The 16,759-nt window shown below is 39.9% G+C and overlaps 1 protein-coding gene across 2 annotated transcripts in view; it reads left to right on the plus strand.

The window, feature by feature from the left end:
- The window catches only part of EFNA5 (ephrin A5), a gene marked incomplete at its 5' end in the record, with an annotated part of 274,792 nt that overhangs the window by 221,561 nt on the left and 36,472 nt on the right, over positions 1–16,759 (plus strand). For both annotated transcript variants that reach the window (XM_082836307.1, XM_082836308.1), the window contains one exon: positions 8,488–8,780. In XM_082836307.1, the coding sequence (XP_082692433.1) occupies positions 8,488–8,780 (293 nt within the window). The remainder of the gene's footprint in view (positions 1–8,487; positions 8,781–16,759) is intronic.

Below are 16,759 nucleotides of genomic sequence, written 5' to 3' on the forward strand. Positions count from 1 at the left end.
GAAGCCCTCTCTTTGGTTATTGTTCTTAATTTTGAAACTAGGAATAACCTGAAATTCTGCTGGGTAACTCCATCCTCGTAGGATACAAAAGGGCTACACGTATGTAAGCAGTTTGGCAGGTGGCCTGTTTGTTTGACTGACTCCCCACCTCCTGCATCCTCAGAACAGAATCAGTTTGTTGAATCCTGTTCTCCTAGGACAGTGGCTGGATAACCAGGTCAGTGATTTCCCGCATCTGCTTTTGGATCTGTGTGTGTGTTTCAGCTGCTCTGTTCCATATGCTTGACATGATGTAAGACTCTGGATAACTTAGGGCATGAAGGGCAGCTTCGTCAGGAAGCTCCTGGCCAGCAGGAGTCAAGAAGGAGCCTGTTTTGCCTTGTGGAAGTGACCTCTGTGAGGCCATACACTGACTGCCAGACAATAATTCTTTATTTTATTTTAATCCCTTTTCGAAAACCATTTGCAGTGGTCTGCGATGTGTCGGGTGTGTGGAACTCTGCCTGCTTACTTCTTTGGCTGATTTAGCCTGTTGACGTTGACACATTCTTACCCCAAGCCCGAGGCCTCTTTGGGGGCTTAGAAGCAATTAGACTGTCACCCAAAGCTCCGGGTCCCTTCCTGAAGGAAAGTCTTGTTTAGGCTCTGCCAATTTAATGCTTTGTTTCCTTTGGAGCTCCTCAGTCAGGCTAATAAAACAAACTCCAAATGAGTTAAAACACTGGAGGAGAGAACATTTTGTGGACCCTGTATTTGAAACAGGTACTCCTCCTGGGAGATATCAATTTTAAAAAGTCATTCAGCCTGATGTGACTTGAACTAGAAAAGCAATAACGCAAGGTATTTGAGATTTGTATCCATCTATCTGAGATGAGTAATTAATGTTAATGGAGGAATTTTTAAACCACTTGCTTTTAAAGCACACACACACACACACACACACACACACACACAGAAAAAAAGGGACAGGTTAGTATACTAGACCACTAATAAATTCTAAATATCTGGCTAAGTAAATTACATCTTATTCTCATCACCAACAGTTATTAAATTGAAGACAAAGCTCTCATGCTGCAGAATTTGGGATTACTACAACGTTTATTTCCTTTCTTCCAACTTGCATGTATAAGAACTTTATTCTAATTTTCCTTAATGGATAAGCAGAGCACCAACTCCGGGTTCTAAATGTTTTCTCAGTATCATGTGCTTCGTTGAATGAAAGTGTGTGTTGTAGCCTACAGCCTTTCAACTGCAAAAGAATGTGTAAGAAATATCTCTGAAATTCATCCTTGAGTAGGTTCTTTTTACACTTGTAAATCTTCACTTTTATGGGAATTTTAGTTGTTCTTGGTATGTTCTAGAGCCTGGAAGAGCTGGATTGGGCTGCCTGGAATGGTGGGTTTCGGTCATCATGTACTATACCTCATTCAGCCTTAACAACTGGCCTGGGAACAGTGAAACTGTCTATAACTCTGTCTCAGAACTGGAAACAAAGGTCAATGACCAATATATTTGAAAGGTTGGCATATTTCAGCCTGTGAGAGAGAGGGAACATTTCAAATCAGCAAAACAAGTCTTTCTTCATCCCCCACTGATGCTAATATGATTTATCTACCCCAAGTTTGATTTGCTGTTTGTATTTCTCGCTTTAACCTCTGCTGGAAAAAAAAAAAGAGCATCTTCAGATTTAGGATCCGAAAGCCATAAGGCTTGCATTCTGTGCTGAAAGGAGTAACAGAAGGAGACAAGAAGAGACGTGTTATGCAACGCAACAGAGACTGCCATCCTGCCCATCACCTCCCAAAACGTATTTATAAAACAAATCCTGTGTCTGTTGCTGGGCCCATTAGGCCCTTCAGGACAAATGAGAAATTCTTCTGGTTAAAAAGACATCTTATTCTGAAATTAGCCTTTAAATCTATAGTAGAATTGAAAGACTGTGCTGTCAAGACATATTCACTTGAGATTTAGTTTAAAATTTGGGAGGAACCCTGAGCTGATAAATTTGCTTAATCTTTGACCATAAATCATATCCTTCTTTTACATTTCAATTTCAGAATGTAATATAATAAGTTGCCTTGTAATTAAAGACGTGACAGTGTAGTTCTGTTCAAATAGGAATATTAAAACAATCACCTCCTTGACAGATTAAAATACATTTAAAATGTAATAATCAACTATCCAGTTCATGGGGAATAGCATTTTCATCACTGAGTCCTTTAAAACATTACATGAAAGGGGGATAAAAGTGCCTCACAGCTTCTTAACCTCTAATAAGCAGTGTCTCCTTTCAGTAACGCTGTTTCTCTATTTATGGAGTAAAGAAACTTCACTCAGGAGCTGCTTGATAAAATACCTCAGTACATATTTCCCTGGAAGCAGGCTCTCTGCTGTGCCAGCAACATATGCTGAAGGCCAATTTAGAACGTTTTAAATATGCAACCGTACCCTTCCTTTTCCAGCTACTAAAATGAAACGCATTTTGGCTTTAGCAAATGAGGAATGGAATGAGAGGAGGAACACTGCAGAGAAAAGTGGCTAAAGATGAACTCAGAGAAGGATGATGATGATGGTGCTGCTTCTCTGCAGCCTGAACCCAGGGCACTGCCTGTGTGTCCTGTGAACTCGACCTCCCAGCTGTCAGTCTCCACACCACGAGACCATATGGTGATAGAGGAGGAAGTAAGGTCAATGACGTGAAAAACTATCCATTGAGAAAGAAAGCTAGGTGATGTCTCCTTGCCAAAGCAAAGAGGAACCGAGGTCAGAGTAGAGAACTTCCACTTGAGGTCAAGGACTGGAGTGTTCAAGTACTAGATGTCCCCAGTGGAGCGACCCAAGTTTGAAAATAAATTAGTTAGTTAGGAGCAGAGTCCTACAGATCAGGTTAACTATGGTCATGAAACAATGTTTTGGTCCCTGTCTCAGTAGAAACTTGGGGGCACATTGTTGATAACTAAATGCAAGGACAGTCTGTCAACTCTTTTTTTTTAAATAAATTTATTTATTTATTTCTGGCTGCCTTGGGTCTTCGTTGCTGCCCACGGGCTTTCTCCAGTTGCGGCGAGCGGGTGCTACCCTTTGTTGCGGTGCGCAGGCTTCTCGGTGCAGTGGCTTCTCTTGTGGTGCACGGGCTTCAGTGGTTGCGGCACGTGGCCTCAGTAGTTGTGGCTCGCAGGCTCAGTAGTTGCGGCACACGGGCTCAGTAGTTGTGGCGCGTGGGCTCAGTAGTTGTGGCACGCAGGCTCAGTAGTTGTGGTGCACGGGCTTAGTTGCTCCGTGGCATGTGGGATCTTCCCCAACCAGGGCTCAAGCCCGTGTCCCCTGCATTGGCAGGTGGATTCTTAACCACTGTGCCACCAGGGAAGTCCCAGACAGCCTGTCAACTCTTACTTCACCTCTGTCATCTTGATTTCACTTGAATTCCAATACTTAATCCATGATTCACTTTCTCCAGACAGGCTATATAAAGAGAGAGATATTAATAGTAGTTTAAATTTATAATAAAAACTGTATTTAGCTGTGGAATGTCATCAGGTAAACACTGAAGACAAACTAAGACAAAAACACATGTCTGCATAGAGACTTTGTAGCTCAAATCTCACCTTTAGTTGTTATTTTTGCTATCAGTAGCCCCAAACTGTATTTTCTATCCAACCCTACAGGCAGCCTCTGGGTCATCAAAACAATCATAAAGTGCATAATTCATTTTTAGTAGTTGAATTGATTACAAAGAACTAGTTGCTGTACTGAATTTTATTCTTCTTAATTAATTAAAATGACCCTTTCACAATATATATGACATTCTCAACCAGCCTGCTGCCACATTTTGATGATGTGGCATGCAACCACGCAACCCAGTGGAGGACAAGGGCCATCACTGTATGCATATGAGATGTTTCCTGGCACTTGGGGCTTGTATTGTGAGAACACAGGCAGAGCGGTAATCATTTTACTCAAACACAGTCACTTTTCTAAGTGTGGCAACCATGCCTGCTTTTACGTCGTAAACCACTGTGATAATTTAGTAGAGATTGTATTGTAATTATTGTTGGCGTGTTGGTATGCAGCCAGAAATTCCTACAGTTCATAATATGCAGTGGTTTCAGAGAGGTAGAGAACCACAGATACAATAGATGGAATTAAAGATTAGGAGTAAAGAAGAGACATTTATAAGAAAATTTCCCAGAAATTTACAAATGTGTCAAAGCAGTGGCGGGCTACCCATGAAATCTGTAAATATTGGCATGTGGAATCATTCTTCCTAGAGGTGAATTTGCTCATTTAATACGAACTAAAGCTCATAAAAGTTTCCTGATGGAAAAAAAAAAAAGTTCCCTTCTTGTGAATGGCTACGGAGCCTAACAGCACTTTATCCTGTGAAAGGTTGGAATGATGTGCATGAGTCAGGAGCTAACCCTGTGATCTGAGGCTTATTCAGATGTTGATGCGCCCTTCCGCTTTCAGTGCAGGAGCTTAGGATCAACCTAGTGAGGAAGAGAGAAGGGCCAGGACCCCTTGCAGCAGAACTTTCCTAGAAGATCAGTGTAAACAGGATGAGGGGAATTACAGTCAGTAAAGCTTTGAGCCATTATGATTAGGACGAAAGTATATATGCTTCAGAAGCCATCAGACTGGGGTTGAAATCCTACCTCTGCTGCTGCTTTCCTGTGGAAAAAAATCGAACTAAGTGGATAACAACTTCTCTGAATGTCATTTTCTCATTGGTATAATGAAACTAATTATAACTACCCAATAAGGATTTCATGTGACAACAGATGTAAAGCCATAAAGTGGCAGATCCTGGACATGGCGAATATTTGTTGCATCAGTGAATGTAGGAAAGAACTGAAACCCCATCGAGAATTAGGGGCTTCCCTGGTGGCACAGTGGTTGAGAGTCCGCCTGCCGATGCAGGGGACACGGGTTCGTGGCCCGGTCCGGGAAGATCCCACATCCCGCAGAGAGGCTGGGCCCGTGAGCCATGGCCGCTGAGCCTGCGTCCGGAGCCTGTGCTCCGCAACGGGAGAGGCCACAGCAGTGAGAGGCCCCTGTACTGCAAAAAAAAAAAAAAAAAAAAAAAAAAAAAAAAAAAAGAATGAGAATCATCCCTCTGGCGAAATACAGAGTGGACCTAAGAACTTGACTTTAGCAATTAAATCTCATTTCTGAGGTCAGACTGCTTGGGTTTGAATTCTGCCTCCACCTTTTATTATTCCTGTCACACCGGGCACGTTGCTTGACTTCTTAATCTCAGTTTCCTCATCTCTGACTGGGTGTACTAATTGTGTCTATTCTGTGGCGTTGTGATGGAGATTAAATTGAGATAATGAATGTAACATAATAACCACTCAATAATATTAGCCATACATATGTGCTTCTTCACAGTAAGGCCAGAAAAGAATGATTCAGTGTGACTCCGTAGTCAAAGAGCATAATTTGGGGTAGTCTTAGTCTATCTAACTCTCAACCTTTCTTTGGATTGTACGTAGCTACATTATACAGATGCCTTTTATGAGTTCCAATTGGTCACTGTTTTTATGTTCACATTGTCCATTTTTTTTTTGAAATTTACATTAGTAAAATAATTTATGCAAATTGAATATCTGAAACAGAAGTGTAAGTTGATTCTATGGTAAATGATAATCATTTCTTTGTCGTGTGCGTAGAAGGGTATAAGCCTTAATTGCTGGGACAATCTCATGTTTAAAATTGGCTCCACAGTGATTCACCTAACACCCCACACAAAGTAAATTGTCACCAGAAAAGGATAACTGCTCAACCCAATGTAAAATGGCTCTTCGGTCTCATGCTTTGCTTTATTAAAATTATAGCAGAATTAACAGGGATAAACGTGTAGAAAAAGGGTAGCTAAACTTGAGGCACCAGAAAACCATGACAATTTGTAGAATAAAGCAATAACCGCATGGGTCCAGACAGTGGCAGTTTTCTTAATTTTCACTTTTAAGCAGTGTCCAGTGCCAGTAGAAGCTAAGATGAGTGACACTTAGGGAAAGGAAAAACTTCCCCCTTGAATGTCTTTAAAATCTATAATAATAATATAATAATATAAAGTGCATCTGGGCATCGCCTTCTGCTGCAGCTCTTGTCTGGCTCTCAGCCAGAACTGTCAGCCTACTCTGAGTGCTGATGATTCACATCCCAGCACCCTTTTATCTGAACGTTGCAGTGTCTTTTCTTCGTACTTTGGCAGTGATGTTACCTTGATGTGCAAAAACCTTTTAAGAGCAACACAGGCTTTCCTTGTATCTTGACAAATCGTTGTCTGCCAGTAATGAAGAAGAAGAAAACCTGGTTTCGTCATCACTGTAGATATAAAGAAATAAATACTTCTGAGGGTTTTCTTGTTTTTAAAAATGGTTATGTATTTTGAGATCTAACCGAGAAGTGATCTGATCATCTTTCCTTATTTCTCTTGCATAAATCAACATGCTGCTTTTCCAAAGCACAGAGCAAGTGGAGTTTCTGGGGATCATTTGATATTTGAGGACGGACAGAATTTAGGATTCTTATATGATTTCCTTTCTTCTGGGATTTTTAAAAAGGGAAACCTGGGGATTATTTTTATTTCTGTTGTATGCTCTTACTGCCATTGTTTAAAAAGTAATACTTTGTTACTTACCCATTTTAATATATCCTGTTAATAGTAACAGTGCTTTATATTCACGTGTGCTTTTCATACATTTCCTCACCTGAGGCTTGAAGCAGCTGTGTGAGGTCAGCAAGGAAGATTCTCATTATTATTCTACTTAACATGTGAGGAAACTGAGGCTCAGGATGGCTTATGACTCTCCTACTCAACCAGCAGCAGATCTAGTTCTACTCACTCAAAATAAGTAGCCCTTCCACTTTTACCACGGTGTATTTCAGAAGGGAATCTCGACTTTGTCAATGAATATTTAGGATCCGGAGCAAAGGTAGTATTCACAACAACCTGTCAGAGGTCCTTGTTATATGTGGGTGCTGCATTTTAAGGAGAACACTGGGAAACTAGAAGATGTGAAGAGGGTCAAAATAGTAGTATGATGAGGAGTCTGGAAACTATACCAGAAATAACCAAAGGAATCAGGATTTTCAAGTCTGGAGAAAGGAGGATACAGAGAGAGATACAGCTGACAGCTCCGAATGTTTTATGTACTACCTGGTGGAAGAGGAGTTAGATTTGCTCTTTGTAATTTCAGGCAGCAGAAGTAGGATCACTGGATGGAAATTACACAGAAGTGGATTTATGCTCAATATAAGAAGAAACTTGCTAACATTTAGAGATGTCCAAAGATAGAATAGACTAGCTCACCGTCACTGGGAAGTGTTCTCCCTGAGACTGTCTGACTTGAAGATTTTATGACTTTACGGGCATTGTATTTCAGCAGTGACGTAGTTTTGTGATGACCCTCCTAAGGGCTCAGAGAAGAATTTCCTCACCAGCTAAAAACAAAGGGGTTTTGTAGGCTTTTCCACTCTGATTTTAGAAAGTTGTGTACATGACAATTCCTGTTTCACACACCACTGGGTCCTGGGAAAAACTGTTCAGTTGATGGGGAAAGGCACATTAGTTAAAACAAATAAGCAAAACTTTTTTAAGATAAGCATTGAAGCAGACACTGTGATGTGGGCAGTGGTGTGTTTGTGTGCACCCATTTTAACTCTTTCAGGATGAAGTGGCTGTGGTTTTGCTGTTTTCATCTGACTTCTTACTTTCTCTACTCCTCAGTCCAGCCCTAGAACACCACCTATGAAAGTGAAAGAAATGGGCAGAAAAGTCATTCGACCTAGATGGTTTCAATTTAATAGGGAAAGGGCGAGGGCATCAAAACAGAGATTGGCTAAAACGAGTTTGTGACAAAAGCAGATTTACTAAGGGAAACACCTAACTAGGATTCTAAGTCTTGGTTCCAGGTCTGGCTCAGTGGCTCATTGCTTCATCATGATGCCTTCGGGTTTTATTTTCCTCTAAAGTGGAAGTGTTGTTCTAGGAGTTTTCTTTTCAACTTTTAAATTTTATGATTCTAATTCTCTCAGTTTTATCACTCTAATTGTCCACAGTTGCATAGGAAATTAAGAATGGGCTCAGTTATAACAAAAACAATTCACCTATTCTTTAAATTTCTTACTCATTTATTCAAAAACATTTATTAAATGAAACACTATTTTAGAAATATGAAAACTCTGATTTTAACAATGGAAGGAAAACAGCAAATCAGTACCTTTAATACTTAAAATGAAAGTGAAGCGCTCCATTGGTAGGGTACCTTGAAACAACGGTAATAGGATTCCTCTGTAAAATGGCATGCTGTTATTTAGATTTGGAACAGCAACAATTCAAACCATGCCTCAAATCGTATGGCGCCAAATAAAAACTTACTATAATAAATCTTTAGCCTGAGCGTTATTAATGGGTTCAACCACTGATTCCAAGCAGGAAGCCCTTCCTCTATGAATAATCCTATCTTTTTCTTCTTCCAACAGATTTCAGAGGGGTGACTACCACATTGACGTCTGTATCAATGACTACCTGGATGTGTTCTGCCCTCACTATGAGGACTCAGTCCCAGAAGATAAGACTGAGCGTTATGTCCTCTACATGGTGAACTTTGATGGCTACAGTGCCTGCGACCATACTTCCAAAGGGTTCAAGAGATGGGAATGTAACCGGCCTCACTCTCCAAATGGACCACTGAAGTTCTCTGAAAAATTCCAGCTCTTCACACCCTTTTCCCTAGGATTTGAATTCAGACCAGGCCGGGAATATTTCTACATCTGTGAGTATACAGAGATTTATCATGTCGTAGGGCAGCTGCAAGAACCCAGACTGATTTTTTAGCCGTGCTTCAGAGAACTGCAGAGTGCTGGACTCTGCATTATAGATGTCTCCTTGTGCATGCATACATCAGGATCCCTAGATACATTAGCTGGGAACTGAGAGCACAAATTAGATTAAACACACAGCGCCTCTCCCCCTATGAAATCGCGTGTCAGCCTGTTCAGTGAACCACTGCTGACTTTTATTTCTTTTAAATGAAAATTGCTACCAAAGCTCAGGAAAAGAAAAAGAGATTCCTGAAAAAAGAATTAAAGGAAATAATTAAATTTACATAGCTTGGAGTCATTGGATTTCTCATTCAGGTGTCAGCAATATCCTTTCAATCATCCACATTTTCAGTTGGAGAAAGCCAAAACTCCTGCAAATGTCAGCAAGCTGATGATAAATACTCTCTTTGCACCAAGGAGAAAAGACAATTATTAAGAGCAGCTGTGTCTTTAAACAGGCAAGAGCGTGAAGAAGTATCTTGGTTTTTTCTCCATCTTACACACCATCACTTCTTCAGGCATCATACTGGTCATGTATCCTAGGTAAATGCTTCTCAAGCTTCACTGTGCACAGGTCACCTGGGGATCTTGTTATAATGCAGATTCTGATTCAGGGGGCCTGGGGTGGGGCCCGAGATGTGGTATTTGGAAAGCTCCCCGGTGATGCCACTGCTGCTGGTCTATGGACCACACTTGAGTTAGCAGGGTTATAGGAAATACCTAATTTAGGCAGCTTGCTGTGTATCTGGACTTGCCTTTAACTAGTATCAGATAGTTAAGCTATCTGGCCTTTCCTACGTGTTTTGACTGTCAGCTGAAGGAGTTAAATGTTAAAAGTACTTTGTTCAAAAGTACATTTACTAAAAAAAAAAAAAAAAAAAAAAAAGTACATTTACTGACCAGCTTATCATGGCTCAGAAATTTGGGGGATGCAAAAATGAAAAAACACTCCCTGTCCTCAAGGAGTGACTGTCTAGTGGGGAGCAGACATTTAAGTAGGCAGTGAAAGTGGAAATAGACAGTTGCTGAATGCCGCTGAGTGCAGGGAGCCTGCGTGCAGGGAGCCGTGGGAACGTAGGGGAGGTTGGACCTCACCTGCTTGGAAGAATCAGGAAGCGCAGAGCCTCCCAGGGTGCTGGGCTGCTTGCTCGTCGCCTGCCAGGCAAACGAGATAAAGAGCGTTCCTGGTTTTCTGATTCATTTCTTCAATCCCAGTGTCTCCTCACCCTACCTCTCCTCACCCACATGTTTTAAGTCTACAAGGATTTCTAGCTCCTCCTCTTCTCCAGAAAACAGAGTTTTCTAATAAGCCGGATTTCCCCATCACAAGGGCACTCTTGCTTATATTGGAATTGAATTTAGAAAGGAAATTGAACAGCACCCGTTTTATTATTTCAGTACATATTTCAGTCATTAGTCATGAAAAAACGTGTAAAAGTCTTGATAGTATCTCACGTTCGATCCATAAAATAAGAAAAGGAATATTGAGTCCCGTGGTTGGGGGAAACACTAGCATACAGTGAATTCACATGTTCTCAGGCAGCAGGCTCTTGCCTTTTGCTGATTTTTACTTTGTCAAAGAATCTCATTCAGCAGAGGAGGAAAAGGAAAAAGGAAGACTTCAGCTGTGAGACAGAGACTCATTAATTGCCTAAGTCTAAAATATCATACTGATGTAAGAGGAAATTATTGCCAGTTTCAAAATTTTCACATGGTTTCTCAGATTAAAAAACAGCAACAAAAGCAAAACGCAAAAATGAATAGAGGGCACTAAGATGGGAAACATACTCACCAGCTAACTAGTTGATTGCATGATTATTAGAAATTATAGAATCCATTGAGGTTCATAAGCAAGATGTTATTATTCAAATACACCCATAGTGCTTATGACTGGTTTTTCCTCATTTGTGGTTAAATTCAATATTTCACTAAAAATCATTATGTGTCTTCTGTAACATTCATTTAACGGAGTCATTTAACTGTCAAGGGCTCCTGTCAAAGTAATTGTTCAAAATGCTTCAAAATACCAAGAGCTTTTTGCTGTTCAGCTGAGTTTAACCTGAATTACTTCTTTTAATGAAAAGTAAAATAGCACAAAATTAGCAGCAAAAAGATGTTCATTTACAAGAAGCGCAGTGGCCTGGTCATCGGTTAAATTGAATTTTCAATCATGTTTTAGAACCATAAGAGCATCCTTCCCTGTCTTTTTAGTAGGGAAAGGGTTTCCTCTCTTCCTTTCACTGCTGAGAGTGGACACCTTACAGACATTTCAGATACTGTGGTCATAATTAAACTAAAGGATTCTTAGGGGAGAATTGGCCCTCAGTTGAATTTTCCTCTTTCCTAATGTGCGTGGAATGAACAAGATGATTGGGAAATGGCTCTTTTCGCACTCATTACATTACATGGAGCCCTACTGCTGATCTCAGGAGCCAGCCTGACTGCCCACTTGTCAGTTTTATAAAATGTCCTTACTAGGCCAGGGGTATATTTCAGCTCCTCAAGGCCTTAAAATCTCTTCCAAGTTTTCCAAGAGAAAAATGAAAGCTATAGCCTTTTGACGGTCCTGCTTCAAGGTGCCGGAGGAAGGCTTAAGCTCAGGGGTGACTGCAGAGGACCGAAAGTCAGATACAAGCTTGAATTGGGGGGGAAGGGAAGAGGAATAGTTCATAACAGGAAGTCCACCTCATCACTTAGACTCAGGACACAAATCGGAGTGTTCTTATCGAGTTCTGCTTTATCTTCAACGAGCTTTATTTCCTTCTTAATTTCTCCAAGTTATACGAAATTAAGAAAATACAGTAGTTGGAAATATCTCATGAAGTTTCCTGTTTACATTAAAAATAAAATACCGTTCACGATTCTAGATCCTTTATTTGTCTCAAGAACGACTCTATGCCATGTCTTCCTTTCCTTGGGAACAGGCAGTGTACTAAGTTGTTGGAATCGCCGATTATCGGTCAGGCAGACTGAGCCCATCCTCTCAATCTGACAGATACTGTTTTTAATCTACAGGAGTTATTTTGGTAAGAGATTGGCATACTAAAATAACTAGAGAAGGTCGGTGGTTTTTCTACCAGTGATAGATTTGCAGAACTGCCCGTCAATAGATTATGGCAATAGTCATTTATATAGACTTCCTAAGGCAAAGAGTTATTTTACAAACTTCAAAAATGCTCATTTTAGAAATGATTCTCATAAACATTAACCTAAAGAGGACACGTGTGAAAGAAGTTTTGTGTCGTTATTTTTAAATCAGAAGAGGCAAAGGGGAATAAAAGAGGGCGCCATATGTTATCTTTGTAAGTTAGTACAACTGCTGATTTTGAATGTCCTCTTCTGTAAAGTAAGGAAAACTGAGCCCTGGGCCCTTCTCTTGACCTAACGAGGTATATGATTTTGGATAAATCATCTAATCTCTCTGGGTTTCTATTTCCACATCTGTAAAATAATGAGGTTGCAATAGATGATTTCAAACTTTCTTGGAGCTTTAATATATTTTATCATAGGGTCCGTACACTAGGGTAGAGTAACATCTGTAAAATGGCCCAGCCCAAAGCCTTACTCAGTAGATGTTCAATAAATGCCAGTTACAGGGATATTTTTAAGGAAAATGGAGAGTGGAGCAGCATATTAGAATTATTGAACTAGTTCTGCGTTGGCCACCTGATCCACGCCACCATCATCCATTGTCTTCACTAGCGCGGCAGGCTCCTATCTGTTTCCCCTCCTCACGTCACTGCTCCGTCAAAGCCCTCCAGAGACTTCTTGTCTCACCAAGACAAAATCCAGAGTCTCTAACCTGGCAAACAAGGTCCTCTGAGACATGTCCTCTTCTCCTCCCCACCCTCGGTCTCTTGGACTTCTCCTCCTACCATCTCTGCCTATTGTCTCTATTCCTTCCGGCCACCCTGTCCTCCTTGTTCATCACACCTGCCCAGTGCCCCCTGACATCAAGGCCTTGGTTCTTTATCTTCTCTCTGCCTGAGGTTCTCATTGGCCCAGGTATCCACATCCCTTGCTCTCACTTGCTTTAGGTTGGGCCAAAAAAATGTCTTTATCTGAGAGGCTCTTCTGACCTCCCTATATAAAGATAATATCCGTACCATTCTCTACACTCTTAACTCTGCTTTATTTTCGCTCAAGCAGTTAAGCACATTATATATTTATGGTGGTTTGTTCATGGCTATTTCTGCTCTATGCCCTCCATCATATTGTTTGGCATGTAGTAGATGACCAATAAATAAGGCTCACTAGTGTTTATGTGGCACTCACTCTGTTCCAGGCACTGTTCTAAATACCCTACTGTTCTCAAAACAGCACTGTGAGGTACTGTTCTTATTTCCCATTTTACAGGTGGAGAAACTGAGGCACAGAAAAGTTAGGTAACTTGAAAAAAGTTCACACAAACAAGAAGTATGTAGCTAGTCTGAGAAGAAATTAAGTGAGTAAACAACTAAAAGGAAGTGAAGAGATAAGGTCCTAGGTCTTATATGCTTAAAAAGAAACAATATATTTTGTATTAAAAAAGATTAGAAATTATTAGCCCTACTGTTTAGAGAATATTACTTGATAAACTCTACTGGAACCCCAAATCAGGTAGTGCAAGATACATTTTGAACACATTTTTACATTTTCAGCTCTCCAAAGGATACTCTTCCATCTCAGCTGTATCTTCCCAGATGGTTGACCTTTTTAATACAATAACTTCAGAAAAGTTGTACTTTCAAAGAAATTCTTCTTAAATCCACTGAATATTCAGCATCCAGACTGAATTATGATTGCACACTCGATTCAGGAAACGAGTGATTTTTAATGAGAGACCTACAATAAGGAAGATAGATGTCATTTTCTTAAAATGATACTAAAAAGGCAGAGAATTCTTCTAGCGTTTGCCACATCTAAGGTTTAGCTGATCTCCTTCAAAAGAAGATACTCGGAATAAAGATAGTTTATAGTCATAGTGCTCAGATGGAATCCAGGAGTTTCTGGGAGATTATTAGGGAATACTCTTCCTAAGCTTATTGGCAAGTAAACTTGAATACCCATGATGCTTTAGTTTTACTCCTTCATAATTGACATGGTGATGTAAGTATGGAGCTGGAAAATGTCCATTTCCTTGAAGTTAGAATCCTAAAAAATCTCATCAATGAAAACTTTCAAGGAGCTGAAGCTTTCTGCTCCAGTCTTTTTGGTATACATATTTTTTTAAATTAGAAAATCATGAGGACAGTTTATGTTTCTGCGGGCATCATTCTTCAGTGCATACTTGAATGTATGTGGTTAACTGCTAATTCTCTGCTTTGTGTACTTTAATAAAAATTTACAGTCTTAAACTGTGAAGTAATTTTAATATCTACTACACAGTTTTTTAAAACTGACAAAATAAGAAACCTAATTCTGAAGAGATATCTTATTGAAATGATCAAGATCAGCTTCAGAAACCATTTGATTGTATAAGATGGTTACTGAGCATCCTTTAAGAAGTGTAAGAATATTCAGTAAATCCGGAGAATACTAATATAAAGAAAGTGCTTCACTTGCCAACGGGATATGTTCCAAAAGCTTATTTGCAGGTGAGTTGTTTGGAACTCAGAGTGCAGTTTCTCACACAAGTGTTTCTAAAATCAGGCAAGCTCTCTATAATGTGGAAAATCTGCTTAACCATAATGTTGATTTAAAACTGTATATTTTGGGCTTCCCTGGTGGCGCAGTGGTTGAGAATCTGCCTGCTAATGCAGGGTACTCGGGTTCAGGCCCTGGTCTGGGAAGATCCCACATGCTGCGGAGCAACTAGGCCCGTGAGCCACAACTACTGAGCCTGTGCATCTGGAGCCTGTGCTCCACAACGAGAGAGGCCGCGATAGTGAGAGGCTCGCGCACCGCGATGAAGAGTGGCCCCCGCTTGCCACAACTAGAGAAAGCCCTCGCACAGAAATGAAGACCCAACACAGCCAAAAATAAATAAGTAAACAAATAAAAAGCCAAGCGTTTGAAGCCCTTTAAAAAAAAATAAAACAGTATATTTTAAGTGAAAAAAGTAGTAGAAAACAGCACATAGAAGAATTGTTCAGTATTTGTTGAATGAATAAATACTGTAATAGTAAACCAAATAGAAAAAGCAATTAAAATTTTTCTTAGATGATACTGTTTGAGACAAGCAGATAAATTAGAAGCATTAGGTTGTGCTGCACCCACTGCAGCAGTTCCCTAGTTTCTTAGTAACATTTTTTGATCATATGCTGGGGATTATATCAAAGAAGAGTGGGATACATTGCATCAAAGGAGAGAGTGGATCATGGTTAAAAAAAAAAAAAAAAGGCACAGACTCTGGTGAAAGCACCTTTGGGTTCAAATCCCTCATCTATACTCTTAATAGCTAGGTGACTTTGGGTAACTTAACCTCACCAAGCCTCACTTTCTTCATCGGTAAAATGGGTATATAATAATAGTTTATTATCACAATCTTTCTTATTTCCAAGGCTCAATTAAAGAAATATTTTTAAAGGACCAATTGACTACCAAAAAGATAACTTCAATAATCGACATCCCCAAAATTTTGCACCCTTTGAAGTTAAGGCATCTTGAATAGCCCTGATTGATATTTTAGTTCAGTAAAAGAGATCCTAATAAATGCCTCATAAAAATTCACGTTTTGGGCTTCCCTGGTGGCGCAGTGGTTGACAGTCCGCCTGCCGATGCAGGGGACACGGGTTCATGCCCCGGTCCGGGAAGATCCCACATGCCGCGGAGCGGCTGGGCCCGTGAGCCATGGCCGCTGAGCCTGCGCGTCCGGAGCCTGTGCTCCGCAACGGGAGAGGCCTGCGTACCGCAAAAAAAAAAAAAAAAAAAAAAAAAAAAATTCACGTTTTAAGCCCATGCCCTATACTGTGAAGGAATATTATGCCAGTTTTACATATGCCTAAGGAAGTCTTCATCCCCCTTTAGATGTCTGGTTTTTCAGCAGCTTACTTTAGTAATCTACATTAAGAATTATTTTGGTCTTGACAGTTCACATGAATCTGCCTTTTTTCTGAGTTGTTCTTATTGAAATAGAAGAGTGTCAAAACAGCATATTTATCAAAGCAGGAGGTAATCTTTTTCATCTTTCGTAGTCTTTTACTCTTGCAGGGGAGGTGACCTGTAAGTACAATATACTTTATTAAAATGAACAACTCAATATTTGCTTCAACGTGTGTGTGCATTTTGCTTTTATTATCGAAAAATGTTTTTGATTACTGGAGTCTTATTTTAGCATTAAAGGTTCTAGCGCATACTTCAGCTGAGATTCAAGGGGCTTATAAGTGAAATTTCCAGGACTGTGGTCAAATACTAATTCACCTCCTGCATTTTTTTGGTATGTAGAGTCAGAGCATGGTACTGAGTGATGCATATTTATATTAACAGAGAAGGGAGTTGAAGGGCAGTGTTAGGAAATTGACAAATTTTAATATTTTCTAAAGTGGAAAAGAATGAATATGTCACAGACATCAAATAGTAATTGCTCAGATACAGAGTATATCTTAATTACCAAAATTTAGGGTTTTTCTTAAGTTTTAAAAATTTTTAACAAACAATGAAACAGTTTTTCTCTACTTAGACACTAGATGTTTGTCTGGGATTATATCAGATTTCTGTCTGAAAATAGTCATTCTATTCCCTTCATATACTTCCAGTGAACTTCCATATACTTTAGTGAACCTGCAAGAATGCACCTTTTTATTTAAAGAATGAGTTTAGAGAATTGTGTCTGTTTCAAGTTGTCCATTGCCATCTTTCAGGAAAGCTTGAATGGATTTCAAGGGCTCTTAAATGAAGGTTAAATAAAGACATAAAAGAGGATATTTAGAGACTTCAGGATATTTTTCTGTGTTAACTGTAGGTTTTTCTTATGAAAATGGTTGTTTATTGCCAGGTACCCTGTTAACCT

This window comes from Leucopleurus acutus (genome assembly GCF_964270905.1).
Source record: "Leucopleurus acutus genome assembly, chromosome: 3".
Lineage (NCBI taxonomy): Eukaryota > Metazoa > Chordata > Mammalia > Artiodactyla > Delphinidae > Leucopleurus > Leucopleurus acutus.